Source organism: Tachypleus tridentatus, chromosome 4 (genome assembly GCF_004210375.1).
Source record: "Tachypleus tridentatus isolate NWPU-2018 chromosome 4, ASM421037v1, whole genome shotgun sequence".
Taxonomy (NCBI): domain Eukaryota; kingdom Metazoa; phylum Arthropoda; class Merostomata; order Xiphosura; family Limulidae; genus Tachypleus; species Tachypleus tridentatus.
Genome location: NC_134828.1, coordinates 2,363,318 through 2,380,738, shown reverse-complemented (window position 1 = coordinate 2,380,738; position 17,421 = coordinate 2,363,318). Strand labels below are relative to the sequence as shown.

General features: G+C 30.0%; 1 protein-coding gene across 2 annotated transcripts in view; it reads right to left on the bottom strand.

Annotated features, from left to right (window-relative positions):
• Nucleotides 1-17,141, bottom strand: part of LOC143248441 (uncharacterized) — a 29,593-nt gene extending 12,452 nt beyond the window's left edge. Inside the window, exons 1-3 of one of the 2 annotated variants that reach the window (XM_076496798.1) lie at nt 16,929-17,141; nt 12,485-12,643; nt 9,716-11,468 (exon numbers count right to left, since the gene is read on the bottom strand). In XM_076496798.1, coding sequence (XP_076352913.1) covers nt 9,716-11,387 — 1,672 coding nt within the window. In that variant the 5' untranslated portion in view covers nt 11,388-11,468; nt 12,485-12,643; nt 16,929-17,141. Of the gene's footprint in view, nt 1-9,715; nt 11,469-12,222; nt 12,644-16,928 lie in introns of both variants that reach the window. The other variant, XM_076496797.1, reaches the window with a different exon arrangement.
• Between the last annotated feature and the right edge of the window lie 280 nt (nt 17,142-17,421).

The following is a 17,421-nucleotide window of genomic DNA, read 5'->3' as shown; positions in this document are numbered from 1 at the left end:
ACTTGATAAACTAACTAGTATAATCTGTATTACTGATAACAATAACAAAATGACAGTGTAATGTATGAAGTACTTGATATACTAACTAGTATAATCTGTATCACTGATAACAATAACAAAATGACAGAGTGTAATGTATGAAGTACTTGATATACTAACTAGTATAATCTGTATTACTGATAACAATAACAAAATGACAGTGTGTAATGTATGAAGTACTTGATATACTAACTAGTATAATCTGTATTACTGATAACAATAACAAAATGACAGTGTGTAATGTATGAAGTACTTGATATACTAACTAGTATAATCTGTATTACTGATAACAATAACAAAATGACAGTGTAATGTATGAAGTACTTGATATACTAACTAGTATAATCTGTATTACTGATAACAATAACAAAATGACAGTGTGTAATGTATGAAGTACTTGATATACTAACTAGTATAATCTGTATTACTGATAACAATAACAAAATGACAGTGTGTAATGTATGAAGTACTTGATATACTAACTAGTATAATCTGTATCACTGATAACAATAACAAAATGACAGTGTGTAATGTATGAAGTACTTGATATACTAACTAGTATAATCTGTATCACTGATAACAATAACAAAATGACAGTGTAATGTATGAAGTACTTGATATACTAACTAGTATAATCTGTATCACTGATAACAATAACAAAATGACAGTGTAATGTATGAAGTACTTGATATACTAACTAGTATAATCTGTATCACTGATAACAATAACAAAATGACAGTGTAATGTATGAAGTACTTGATATACTAACTAGTATAATCTGTATCACTGATAACAATAACAAAATGACAGTGTAATGTATGAAGTACTTGATATACTAACTAGTATAATCTGTATCACTGATAACAATAACAAAATGACAGTGTAATGTATGAAGTACTTGATATACTAACCAGTATAATCTGTATCACTGATAACAATAACAAAATGACAGTGTGTAATGTATGAAGTACTTGATATACTAACTAGTATAATCTGTATTACTGATAACAATAACAAAATGACAGTGTGTAATGTATGAAGTACTTGATATACTAACTAGTATAATCTGTATCACTGATAACAATAACAAAATGACAGTGTAATGTATGAAGTACTTGATATACTAACTAGTATAATCTGTATCACTGATAACAATAACAAAATGACAGTGTAATGTATGAAGTACTTGATATACTAACTAGTATAATCTGTATCACTGACAACAATAACAAAATGACAGTGTAATGTATGAAGTACTTGATATACTAACTAGTATAATCTGTATCACTGACAACAATAACAAAATGACAGAGTGTAATGTATGAAGTACTTGATATACTAACTAGTATAATCTGTATCACTGATAACAATAACAAAATGACAGTGTAATGTATGAAGTACTTGATATACTAACTAGTATAATCTGTATCTCTGATAACAATAACAAAATGACAGTGTAATGTATGAAGTACTTGATATACTAACTAGTATAATCTGTATCACTGATAAGAATAACAAAATGACAGTGTAATGTATGAAGTACTTGATATACTAACTAGTATAATCTGTATCACTGATAACAATAACAAAATGACAGTGTGTAATGTATGAAGTACTTGATATACTAACTAGTATAATCTGTATTACTGATAACAATAACAAAATGACAGTGTGTAATGTATGAAGTACTTGATATACTAACTAGTATAATCTGTATCACTGATAACAATAACAAAATGACAGAGTGTAATGTATGAAGTACTTGATATACTAACTAGTATAATCTGTATCACTGATAACAATAACAAAATGACAGTGTAATGTATGAAGTAATTGATATACTAACTAGTATAATCTGTATCTGATAACAATAACAAAATGACAGTGTAATGTATGAAGTACTTGACATACTAACTAGTATAATCTGTATCACTGATAACAATAACAAAATGACAGTGTAATGTATGAAGTACTTGATATACTAACTAGTATAATCTGTATTACTGATAACAATAACAAAATGACAGTGTAATGTATGAAGTACTTGATAAACTAACTAGTATAATCTGTATTACTGATAACAATAACAAAATGACAGTGTAATGTATGAAGTACTTGATATACTAACTAGTATAATCTGTATTACTGATAACAATAACAAAATGACAGTGTAATGTATGAAGTACTTGATATACTAACTAGTATAATCTGTATTACTGATAACAATAACAAAATGACAGTGTAATGTATGAAGTACTTGATATACTAACTAGTATAATCTGTATCACTGATAACAATAACAAAATGACAGTGTGTAATGTATGAAGTACTTGATATACTAACTAGTATAATCTGTATCACTGATAACAATAACAAAATGACAGTGTAATGTATGAAGTACTTGATATACTAACTAGTATAATCTGTATCACTGATAACAATAACAAAATGACAGTGTAATGTATGAAGTACTTGATATACTAACTAGTATAATCTGTATTACTGATAACAATAACAAAATGACAGTGTAATGTATGAAGTACTTGATATACTAACTAGTATAATCTGTATTACTGATAACAATAACAAAATGACAGTGTAATGTATGAAGTACTTGATATACTAACTAGTATAATCTGTATCACTGATAACAATAACAAAATGACAGTGTAATGTATGAAGTACTTGATATACTAACTAGTATAATCTGTATCACTGATAACAACAAAATGACAGTGTGTAATGTATGAAGTACTTGATATACTAACTAGTATAATCTGTATCACTGATAACAATAACAAAATGACAGTGTAATGTATGAAGTACTTGATATACTAACTAGTATAATCTGTATCACTGATAACAACAAAATGACAGTGTGTAATGTATGAAGTACTTGATATACTAACTAGTATAATCTGTATCACTGATAACAATAACAAAATGACAGTGTAATGTATGAAGTACTTGATATACTAACTAGTATAATCTGTATCACTGATAACAATAACAAAATGACAGTGTAATGTATGAAGTACTTGATATACTAACTAGTATAATCTGTATCACTGATAACAACAAAATGACAGTGTGTAATGTATGAAGTACTTGATACACTAACTAGTATAATCTGTATCACTGATAACAATAACAAAATGACAGTGTAATGTATGAAGTACTTGATATACTAACTAGTATAATCTGTATCACTGATAACAACAAAATGACAGTGTGTAATGTATGAAGTACTTGATACACTAACTAGTATAATCTGTATTACTGATAACAATAACAAAATGACAGTGTAATGTATGAAGTACTTGATATACTAACAAGTATAATCTGTATTACTGATAACAATAACAAAATGACAGTGTAATGTATGAAGTACTTGATATACTAACTAGTATAATCTGTATTACTGATAACAATAACAAAATGACAGTGTGTAATGTATGAAGTACTTGATATACTAACTAGTATAATCTGTATTACTGATAACAATAACAAAATGACAGAGTGTAATGTATGAAGCACTTTATATACTAACTAGTATAATCTGTATTACTGATAACAATAACAAAATGACAGAGTGTAATGTATGAAGCACTTTATATACTAACTAGTATAATCTGTATTACTGATAACAATAACAAAATGACAGAGTGTAATGTATGAAGCACTTTATATACTAACTAGTATAATCTGTATTACTGATAACAATAACAAAATGACAGAGTGTAATGTATGAAGCACTTTATATACTAACTAGTATAATCAGTATTACTGATAACAACAACAAAATGACAGTGTGTAATGTATGAAGTACTTGATATACTAACTAGTATAATCTGTATTACTAATAACAATAACAAAATGACAGTGTAATGTATGAAGTACTTGATATACTAACTAGTATAATCTGTATCACTGATAACAATAACAAAATGACAGTATAATGTATGAAGTACCTGATATACTAACTAGTATAATCTGTATCACTGATAACAATAACAAAATGACAGTATAATGTATGAAGTACTTGATATACTAACTAGTATAATCTGTATCAGTGATAACAATAACAAAATGACAGTGTAATGTATGAAGTACTTGATACACTAACTAGTATAATCTGTATCACTGATAACAATAACAAAATGACAGTGTAATGTATGAAGTAATTGATATACTAACTAGTATAATCTGTATCTCTGATAACAATAACAAAATGACAGTGTAATGTATGAAGTACTTGATATACTAACTAGTATAATCTGTATTACTGATAACAATAACAAAATGACAGTGTAATGTATGAAGTACTTGATATACTAACTAGTATAATCTGTATTACTGATAACAATAACAAAATGACAGTGTGTAATGTATGAAGTACTTGATATACTAACTAGTATAATCTGTATTACTGATAACAATAACAAAATGACAGTGTGTAATGTATGAAGTACTTGATATACTAACTAGTATAATCTGTATTACTGATAACAATAACAAAATGACAGTGTAATGTATGAAGTACTTGATATATTAACTAGTATAATCTGTATTACTGATAACAATAACAAAATGACAGTGTAATGTATGAAGTACTTGATATACTAACTAGTATAATCTGTATTACTGATAACAATAACAAAATGACAGTGTAATGTATGAAGTACTTGATATACTAACTAGTATAATCTGTATCTCTGATAACAATAACAAAATGACAGTGTAATGTATGAAGTACTTGATATACTAACTAGTATAATCTGTATTACTGATAACAATAACAAAATGACAGTGTAATGTATGAAGTACTTGATATACTAACTAGTATAATCTGTATTACTGATAACAATAACAAAATGACAGTGTGTAATGTATGAAGTACTTGATATACTAACTAGTATAATCTGTATTACTGATAACAATAACAAAATGACAGTGTAATGTATGAAGTACTTGATATACTAACTAGTATAATCTGTATCACTGATAACAATAACAAAATGACAGTGTAATGTATGAAGTACTTGATATACTAACTAGTATAATCTGTATTACTGATAACAATAACAAAATGACTGTGTAATGTATGAAGTACTTGATATACTAACTAGTATAATCTGTATCACTGATAACAATAACAAAATGACAGTGTGTAATGTATGAAGTACTTGATATACTAACTAGTATAATCTGTATTACTGATAACAATAACAAAATGACAGTGTAATGTATGAAGTACTTGATATACTAACTAGTATAATCTGTATTACTGATAACAATAACAAAATGACAGTGTAATGTATGAAGTACTTGATATACTAACTAGTATAATCTGTATCACTGATAACAATAACAAAATGACAGTGTGTAATGTATGAAGTACTTGATATACTAACTAGTATAATCTGTAATACTGATAACAATAACAAAATGACAGTGTGTAATGTATGAAGTACTTGATATACTAACTAGTATAATCTGTAATACTGATAACAATAACAAAATGACAGAGTGTAATGTATGAAGTACTTGATATACTAACTAGTATAATCTGTAATACTGATAACAATAACAAAATGACAGTGTAATGTATGAAGTACTTGATATACTAACTAGTATAATCTGTATTACTGATAACAATAACAAAATGACAGTGTGTAATGTATGAAGTACTTGATATACTAACTAGTATAATCTGTATCACTGATAACAACAAAATGACAGTGTGTAATGTATGAAGTACTTGATACACTAACTAGTATAATCTGTAATACTGATAACAATAACAAAATGACAGTGTGTAATGTATGAAGTACTTGATATACTAACTAGTATAATCTGTATCACTGATAACAATAACAAAATGACAGTGTGTAATGTATGAAGTACTTGATATACTAACTAGTATAATCTGTATCACTGATAACAATAACAAAATGACAGTGTGTAATGTATGAAGTACTTGATATACTAACTAGTATAATCTGTATCACTGATAACAATAACAAAATGACAGTGTGTAATGTATGAAGTACTTGATATACTAACTAGTATAATCTGTATCACTGATAACAATAACAAAATGACAGTGTGTAATGTATGAAGTACTTGATATACTAACTAGTATAATCTGTATCACTGATAACAATAACAAAATGACAGTGTGTAATGTATGAAGTACTTGATATACTAACTAGTATAATCTGTATCACTGATAACAATAACAAAATGACAGTGTGTAATGTATGAAGTACTTGATATACTAACTAGTATAATCTGTATCACTGATAACAATAACAAAATGACAGTGTGTAATGTATGAAGTACTTGATATACTAACTAGTATAATCTGTATCACTGATAACAATAACAAAATGACAGTGTGTAATGTATGAAGTACTTGATATACTAACTAGTATAATCTGTATCACTGATAACAATAACAAAATGACAGTGTAATGTATGAAGTACTTGATATACTAACTAGTATAATCTGTATTACTGATAACAATAACAAAATGACAGTGTGTAATGTATGAAGTACTTGATATACTAACTAGTATAATCTGTATCACTGATAACAACAAAATGACAGTGTGTAATGTATGAAGTACTTGATACACTAACTAGTATAATCTGTAATACTGATAACAATAACAAAATGACAGTGTAATGTATGAAGTACTTGATATACTAACTAGTATAATCTGTATTACTGATAACAATAACAAAATGACTGTGTAATGTATGAAGTACTTGATATACTAACTAGTATAATCTGTATCACTGATAACAATAACAAAATGACAGTGTGTAATGTATGAAGTACTTGATATACTAACTAGTATAATCTGTATTACTGATAACAATAACAAAATGACAGTGTAATGTATGAAGTACTTGATATACTAACTAGTATAATCTGTATTACTGATAACAATAACAAAATGACAGTGTAATGTATGAAGTACTTGATATACTAACTAGTATAATCTGTATCACTGATAACAATAACAAAATGACAGTGTGTAATGTATGAAGTACTTGATATACTAACTAGTATAATCTGTAATACTGATAACAATAACAAAATGACAGTGTGTAATGTATGAAGTACTTGATATACTAACTAGTATAATCTGTAATACTGATAACAATAACAAAATGACAGAGTGTAATGTATGAAGTACTTGATATACTAACTAGTATAATCTGTAATACTGATAACAATAACAAAATGACAGTGTAATGTATGAAGTACTTGATATACTAACTAGTATAATCTGTATTACTGATAACAATAACAAAATGACAGTGTGTAATGTATGAAGTACTTGATATACTAACTAGTATAATCTGTATCACTGATAACAACAAAATGACAGTGTGTAATGTATGAAGTACTTGATACACTAACTAGTATAATCTGTAATACTGATAACAATAACAAAATGACAGTGTGTAATGTATGAAGTACTTGATATACTAACTAGTATAATCTGTATCACTGATAACAATAACAAAATGACAGTGTGTAATGTATGAAGTACTTGATATACTAACTAGTATAATCTGTATCACTGATAACAATAACAAAATGACAGTGTGTAATGTATGAAGTACTTGATATACTAACTAGTATAATCTGTATCACTGATAACAATAACAAAATGACAGTGTGTAATGTATGAAGTACTTGATATACTAACTAGTATAATCTGTATCACTGATAACAATAACAAAATGACAGTGTGTAATGTATGAAGTACTTGATATACTAACTAGTATAATCTGTATCACTGATAACAATAACAAAATGACAGTGTGTAATGTATGAAGTACTTGATATACTAACTAGTATAATCTGTATCACTGATAACAATAACAAAATGACAGTGTGTAATGTATGAAGTACTTGATATACTAACTAGTATAATCTGTATTACTGATAACAATAACAAAATGACAGTGTAATGTATGAAGTACTTGATACACTAACTAGTATAATCTGTATCACTGATAACAGTAACAAAATGACAGAGTGTAATGTATGAAGTATCATTCATACACTAACCTGTGCTCACATGTGTACTTGTATATTGTGAATTATGTCCAGTCGTACTGAACAGAAGGACAATAAGCAAAGAACTTGTGTGTTCGAGTATAAATGTGGATAGTTGGGAGAGAATACACGAATTATTTCACTTTTCTGCATATACATAACTTAAAAAGTTTCCACCTGTAATTTTTGTAAGTAGTTTCAGTAATAAGAGAATATGGAATCAGCAGGTTTAAACAATATCCATCCACAATACAAGAGAAAACAAGCTGTTACTTGACAAAACATCAACTCTTTCCAACTCTGTAATATTAGGCCTATTTTTTGTATGTTCCAATACTGTAATAGTAATCAGAGGCACCACTATGTTTAATCATAGTTTTCTATCCTGATGTTTTCGAGACTCCATCTGGGGATTCAGAGCACTGTCATATAGAATGGGGCCATGAGCCCTATGTGCCAGTGATGCATCTGATGATAATATTAAAAGCTTTGTGTAAACACCTGTTGGCGAATTTTATTATTATTTATTCTAAATTCAACGTTCTGTTTGATTGACCACTATACAGTTTCATTAGTTACATTTTTCTGCTTGCATGGAAATCAAGTTTTTAGTATTCCACAAGCAGTTATACATAATGACTTCACTTACTTTAAATGAACATGCATGTGGTAAACCATAGTTGTATAACAGCTCTGAGGCCTTTAAGTTATAAGGATCTCAATAAAATTATCTCGATGCTGTGACATCTTTGAAAAAAGCAATACATTCAAAGGTTTCCAAGGTGCAAATTAAACACATTTTGTTATTATAAAACATCTTTGAAATAAAGTATTCTCATAAACATTACTACATTTATGCAAATGATATAAATAATTCTTTGAACAATGAACTTTACTTTGTTTGAACTGATACCAAAGCCAAGAGGATGACCACTTTCTAGGAGCCATGAGGATGACCACTTTCTAGGACTGTGAGTGAATCTTAATAAACAATGACTCTTATGTTTCATGTTTTTCCACCACATTTGCATTATGTAATGGTAACTCAGTGGTATCTCATTCTATTCTTAATGCTTCCTTCATTAAATTCTACCTTTCTATGTTAGTAAACAGACTATCATAGGCTTGGTGTCAAAGTAGTTACCAACTGTTATACTTGGATATAAAATCAACTGATCATATTTTGCTATCTAGGTTTTGACAACACAAGAATAAAAAATGAAAATCGATCTATGTTACTGCATTATACAGTAACGTTCATGATACCCGATTGAAAAGAAGCGACCCCTGAGGTTCAGCTAAGTGTTGACCCCTGAGGTTCAGCTAAGTGTTCAAACAGGTTTCCAAAAACCACATATAGTGAAACTTTATAACAATTACATACAGTCATTATCACTGGATTTTATTATACGGTTACAGTGTTTATTATAGATTATATAGATGCATATATGTATTTCTGAAACATAACAGTGAAGTAAAGGTTCAAGTTATCATCATACAGTGACCTTAAGTTCGACAAGAAACAAGATAAAGTTTTATCTGCTTTACCTTAACACCACGTTTCTCACTACGGGAAACAGTACAAACAAAACTCACCATCAAACCTTGATAAACTTTCTAGTTCAGCAACTCTTCCAATATATTGTATTTCACCTTCTTCAGAAACTTGGGAACTATGGCCATTCTCATTGGATACTTTAACGCATTCAGACAACTGTACAACAGAGCCTCGACTGTCAAAACCAGAGTCTGATACTGATCTGGGAGAAAATATTTGTTTGTTTCGACCATTTTCAAAACTACAGCCAGTGTAATTCTGCTTTCTCTTCCACTTTTCTGAAATATTTTCATTTCCTTTGCAAAATTTGGGGCTTCTTAGCTTTTTTCTAGGTGTTACATCTGAAATCAATTCATTGCCATAAGAATACTGACCAGTTCCTGCATGCTTATGACATCTTGAAGATTTTCCTTTCTTCAAAACCTTTATGGAAACTTTGCTGTAGTTAGTTTCATTCTTCAAAGTCTCCTGTTTCACAGTAGTTAAGGGAACATCTTTCTGACACAAAATCTGTGAATTTACTGCATCACTGTAAACCTCTTTTTTCACATGTGAAGCAAAGCTGCCGTGTTTATGGATACTTACAGCACCACAGCACCCTCTAGTGTATTTTTTCTTTTTACATGCAGAGTCTGAGAATGACTCAGGGGACGAGACAGCCCTAGAAAAATGATAAATTTTCATATCAGTGCCGACAGAAGCATCTTCTTGATGTAGACTAATTGGTGAATAGACTGCATTTGAAATTTCTTCTGTTCTATCCACTGATCTTGTATCATCCACTAGTTTAGTGTTATCACAGAAACTGCTATTTTTACTGCTAATTAAGTCTTCATGTTGTTTTTTTCCATCAACAGCAGAAATAAATCCCTGCTGTAAAACCGTTTTCTGGGGGTTCCATTCTTTTTCTATAGACAACGAATCACCTGGCACGAATTTCTGATGAGGCTGATATGTCTTTCTCTGAGAGCTCGTCTTATCAAGCTGTAGAAAAATATCTTCTGAAGGACTGTTGAAAACGTTTTCCGAACAAACCGGAGATAAAATTGGGACTGGTGGACTGGCAGCTGATGACATAAATAAATTATTAGAAATTGGAACGTTAGAAAGTTCAAACCTTTCAAGTCTCGGTGGTGACCTATAATCTTTAAATTCTCCATTTTTGACAGGCTCAGACTTTATATCTATTTTACTAATCCTTGAATTTATGTCTGGTTTATTACTCTGCACCAGACTTCTGTCCTTTTGCTCAGTATGTTCATCACTTTTATCAATTACATTTGTTATTAGTTTCCTATTTAATGCATCAGTTTCTAAGTTATTGTTGACAATTACTATGCTTCTAAGTTTCTTATTCACTAAATTATTTTCCAGGCCTCTGACTCCATTACTTGTGTTGTTGGTGATCCTCTGATCATCTTGTAGACTGACAGTTCCTTTAACATCATTGGAACTTCTTCCCACATTACCACTGTTAGAGTTGTCATATACTATACTGTTTTCTTGGTTGACTTCTACTCTGTCATCTCTGGCTACTTTACCAAATCTGCCACTGTCCATTTTGTCACTTCCGAGATTTATATCTCTTCTACCTTCTTCCATGTTGCTGTCTTTGTAAATCGAATCTTCAGGTAAGGTTTTGACATCTATTTCAGTTGGTAATAACTTCTCCAAAGGAAAAAGCTCAGCTTGGAGACCTCTGAGCTTCATCTGAAGTGAATGTCTGTGTGACACTAATTCAGAGATTTTCTGCAATACTTGTGTCCGATCTTTTCTATTCTTGTGGATACACTACAAAATGGAAGGCAGTAATATCAGAGGTGAATAATATCTTTGTTAAGCAGAATAATGATGTTCCTTATACAGAGAGAAAACTACACACATGTATACACACATCTTTTTAACATTAACACTGGTTTTGTTGAGAAAACAATAACTAAATAAACTTAGATTTTGCTAATTCAGATAACAACAATGTTAACATTTTAGCTAAGACACATGAATGCTGTAAACAGTTGTAACACAAAGTGTCCAACTAAGCTTAAACAAATAACTTATCTAATAAGTGTCTTTATTACAATTGTTTCTGTAGAAACATGTTGCAACAAAATTAACTAACTATGAATATCATGATATCAACTAAATTTATGTGCTTAGACTATTGTACAACATTTAATATAGAACATCAGATAATCAAACATGTAACACTGTAAAAATAAAACTTTTAAGAAAATGGTAAATTTATAACATGCACTCTTTACAAAGTCATTTATATATAAACATATATTACTTTAAAAATTAAATCATAAAATTAAAGATCCTTGGGACATCTTCTGAAAACAACAAATTAACAGGTCAGCTGACCAGGAATCATATAACAGGACAAATGTACACACAGAGTATGGCTAAAGTTTTATAAGTCCTACATAATGTACAAGATTATAGACAGAAATTACAACAACTTAGGAAGACAGTGACATATCCTAAAAGCTATGTTAGTTAAATCATGACTTCTTTCCTGAGAAACACATACACTCCAACCTACCCATGCCCATGGATGAAGCTGTTGATTCTGCTACACCTGGTGTAGACTTCCATCGTTACTCTACTATTCAGTGGCCCTTTTACAATCAGCTTAGGCTAAAAACAGACTGCAAAATATGATCAACCAAGATGCGACAGAAAAAAAAAGTCTACGGCTGTTATAATAACAAACAAATAAAAGAAGCACATGCACCATGCTAGTACACCAGCTGATTAGAGCTTTAAGCTACTAACTTCACATATCACCCAACATTTGGGGATACCTTTGTTCCTGTCGTACTTGGCACAGGGTTTTGGTTCTCACGTGAAATGTGTGTTACACCAAAAAGCTGGCCCTGCTCAGCCTCCAGAGACAGGACTTGTGACTGGAGTACAGAGGTTCTTCCTTGAAGTTCTTTGTGCCATGTTACTATCTCTCTAGCCTGTTAAAAAACAAGCACCAACTGTGAATTTTTTCCTGTGATTGTAAATTACTTCAAATCACAATATTATATCTCTCTCTTTAGCCTAGTTAGACATGTGTTTCAATTGAATTAGTACTATTATGGTTTGTTAAACTTTCAAATGGTGTTTAAAAAAGAATATGGTATTCAATAACATGCATATTCATTAAAAATACACCAAGAGTTTCAGATATAGAACTGAGTAAAATAAAACCTAGAAGATGAGAAACACATCTGTGTAATTAGGCCTTTTGTATAACATTATAACTTTTAGCTGTGATGCTTTTATTGTTATTTTATACAAACAAATATTTATTTATAGTGTACACCTACCTCAACACCGGTCTAATAAAAAAATGTAAGATTTTATAGCTTTATAAATTAGATGAGAAACATACATGAAAAGAAGTAGAAACGATGTTTTCACAAACTCTACCTTACAGAACATGTTCATCATTCACTAGATTCTTAGAGTATTATTTCAAAATGCTGATAAAAATATAACTCAAGATGTCACATACAAAATGCCTTTTCACAGTATGCATAATTTACTGTTTTAATATCAGAAATATGAAGGTGTTTCAACTGCGTGTTGATTTATAATTTAGTATTTGCAATTCTTTCTTACAGCTCTTATTCCAAATGAGCAAAACTAAATAAATCACAATCACATGAACGTTGATTCCACAATGACACTTTCAGTTTTACTGCAAGCTTTTAATTTTAATCCAGCAGAGACCAGCAAAATATCTGCAGTCAGATTAGTATCTTTATACCAACAATACTTCTCTGAGTACAGGATTTCTAGAATAACACAAAAGAATTGTAATCACAGATACAGAAATCTGTAAATCCACTTATCTTAGGCCTAACACTAGTTAAGCCTTTATTAAATATATCCTTAAATATACAGTTGAAATTGTATACATTCGTTGTTTTACTTTAGATACAGCTAAACTTTAATGCACTTAATACGATCACTAAGTGAATTTATAAAGTTATTCTCTAACCTATTCGTTGTTAGACCTCTTTAAAAAACTTTTAATACATTTTTGTACAAAACTTTTACTAAACTATATTTACATCTAATGATTTTGTTTGTTTAAACCTAAGCACAAAACTGTGCAATGGGTTATCTGCAGGCATGCCAATGACATTTATGAAAAAAAGAGGAAAAGGTATATAGCCTGGCGCCAGAGGCGCCACAGCCGTGCCTGACCAGGATAGTCCGGGGGCATGCCCCCCGGGAAATTTTAAAAAAATGGATGCTATTTGGTGTGATTTGGTGCAATCTGGGACATAATTTCTTTATGTTTTTTGACATTGCAATGTTGGAAAAGTACACAATATGTATCATATAAAATAACAAAAGGAAATTAAAAGACTAAATCAAACTAATAAAAACTATAACTTTCATTTACAGTTTTTAGCAGATTGATTTTATTCTTTTAATTTGCATTCATTTTTTAGAAGATATATCAAAATATCTAAAATTAACAAATAAAATAAAAAGTAAATAAATGAAATTTAAGATTGTTTCTTTGCTATTTATTCAGTTTAATTTTTTTCTAAATCAAAATATATTAGTAATATGAGTTAATAAAGCCAAAATAACTCAGTAAATATTTCAAATACAAATCATTTCATTATTATCCTTTTTTGTCATCAATAACATCAACAACTGGTATGCTGCCAATTAAATGTTTGACAGTTATTGCCAATAACTACTTCTCTGCTGCATATATTCCATACAATTTTCAAATCACATAAAATTACTCTTTTGACTAATCATGACTACCTACAGTTCAAATTGTTCATCTATGCAATCTTGTCATTATACTACTGGTACCTTAATGTCAGTGAATTTTCCATTCTTTCACAAATTGACAATACAAACTAAAACAGCATATGAAGGAAAGCTATGACATTGCTTAAAAATTCAACTACTGATATGGTTCAATATTAAACTACTGATATCAGTGATATGCCTCAGAAGTTAAATTTTGTACAGTCACTGACATCAACAACTACTGCTCTGCTGCATGTATTCCATTAAAATTTCAAAGTACTTAAAATTACTCTACATGACTACCTACAGTAAAACTTGTTCATCTATACAATCTTGTCAGTAAATTACTGGTACCTCAATATCAGTATATTTTTCATTCTTTCACAATACAAACTGAAACAGCAAATCAAGGAAAGCTTTGACATTGCTTCAAAATAAAATTAATGATATGCTTTAAAATAAACCACTGGCACTGTATGCTGCAGATAATAATAAAATGTTTTTCAGTCACTGATACCAACTTCTGCTCTGCTGCATAAATTACAGTCAAATTTCAAATCACTTAATTTCCTTTAATCAATCTTGGCTACTTTTTCGGGACAAGGGTTTCCAGTGCTCTCTGTGCCTCTGCGGCTTTCTGGACTTTTTATTTAGCCAAGGTGGCTGGGCCAGATTTCACAGAACCATAGGCCTCAAACCTTTCTGCCCTTTTCTTCTGATTCTCCCTCAGCTTTGAGGTATACTTTGAAGCTGCTGATCTAATGGTGTTACACATTCTCTTGTCTACAGGATCAAAATGAACATCTTTCCTTTTAAACATTTCAATCGCTGTTGTTTCTTTGGAGTAGAGAATATTTTATCGTCTGGTATGCACACGATACCAGACCACGAGACCTGCAACGAGACAAAACGAGACTGCCTCCAAGATGGCGGTCAGATTTTTTTTTTTTCTGCAATAAACATTGAAAAAATACGATTTCTCCTCAAAATCCACCGACCCGGCCCCCAAATCGCTCATATTTTCTCCTCGAATTTACACGAATCTCGTGGGTGATCGTTGGCTGTTTGAAAACCGCGGAAATCCGCATTTCAGCGAAAAATGCCACTCATGTATCTGTGCTCTGCCCACTACGGGTATTAAAATCCAGTTTCTAGTGGTATTAGTCTGCTGTGTCACTAGGGGTCTACACCCAATAAAGTGCATGCATATTTATAACACAATATGTATTTTCAGGACAGACAGAAACTGGGTATCATTATAACAAACTATCCATTTTTATTCTTGTTGACCACGACAACATATCACCTGCAACAAGAGACATGTGTATTATTATTGCACATGCACTTGTCCAAAATATGTGATTGTGAATGAATGGTGCTTATGTACATGTTAAAATGAAATAAATAAAACAGAATGTTTGTGAGTAAACAACAAAAACTTCTTAATGATGTCGTCAGCTGCCTCTACTAAAAAAACCACTATCTGTTTCCCGAAGAGAACAAAATATAAACAGCATTGTTGCATGGTGCGATTTCTAAATACAGAACACTGATCGCTTCAATAAAGTTGTTTAAACTGTGTTCAAATGAATGTTTCATTTTATCCATTTTTTAAATTAAAAGCTCAAAACTTGTGTGTGTGAAGTACTCTAGTTCAGTATCATTACTACAGTTAGTTTACCAACAATTCTATACTGATATATACATAATACCATAACGACCACCTTCTAGTTCAATTATATCACAGACTACGACTCAATGAAGTCGGTTTCCGTATGAATAACTCTGTATCTTAAAGTGTGTACTTAGCTTGCCTCATGAATTATGGAGTAAATGTATTAGGTTCACCATAAAATCAGTCAAAGGAAAATAATTTTAACTGTGATCAAATTTGTAACTACATTCCATTAATAAGTCGGGTGTTAGTAATGACAATCCAGAGTAGATGTTTCTCAGTCCAATACCTTAAGCTAAACAGTTATTGAGGACTAATATCAAGAGAAAATTACTTTTATTATGACAATTAAATTTCTTTGAATCATGTCAAGTTCTGAAAGATAAAAATCTGATGTTCACTAAGTTTAAAGTTAATTTAGAGTTACGTAATCTGCCCAAGTTTCATGACTGACATCAATGTTCTAAACTGTAATTATGATGTAATGTGCTTACCACATTTTCATGTATGCAATTATATAGTGTATCAATAACCTCAGTCTACACATACATCTAATTAGTTTAAGAAATTATAAACATTAAGTTCAATGACTACCCAATAACTGTAGGCAGCACCACCACCAGCTCTAACAGTTAACATCAATTTTGTATTCATCAGGATTCTTTGAATAGGTTTTTAAAAATTAATACTTGTATTACTACATTAAAACATTACTTTGCTCAAAAGCTTGGAGATTATTTTTACCATGAAAGATATAAACACTGCTATTCAGCTATGATAGGCCAAAGACAATTAATTACCTTTTCCAACAGGTGTAACGGTGTATTTTCCTGAACTCCAAGCTCAGTCAACCTCAGTTTTAGCAGATTAATACTGTCTTCTGTCAAAGTTTTTATCTGTTTTTCTAGTTGAGATATCTTCAGTGCTAGACTGGCTTTCTGGTACTTTAATGCAAAACAAGAGATGTTTTACCAAACATTTGTAGATGAATTTTTTTATACAACATTTACTAATGGTTGCAACTTAGATTACTGCTATGAAGATTAACTATAAATAACATTAAGATAAAACCACAGAGAAAACAAACATTTTGATACTTAACAGCATTAAAAAAAGTGATACTCATCTCTCGAGGCAAATTTAAATTCAAATACATTATACTATTATGTACTACAAAGCAAGATACCACTATTTATAAATGGATGAGAAATTATCATTTGTTGAAAGCAACAAAATTCCCTTTTGAAATTTTGATAACTTCAGGTTAGTGGAAAGAGAACACATAACTGAGAA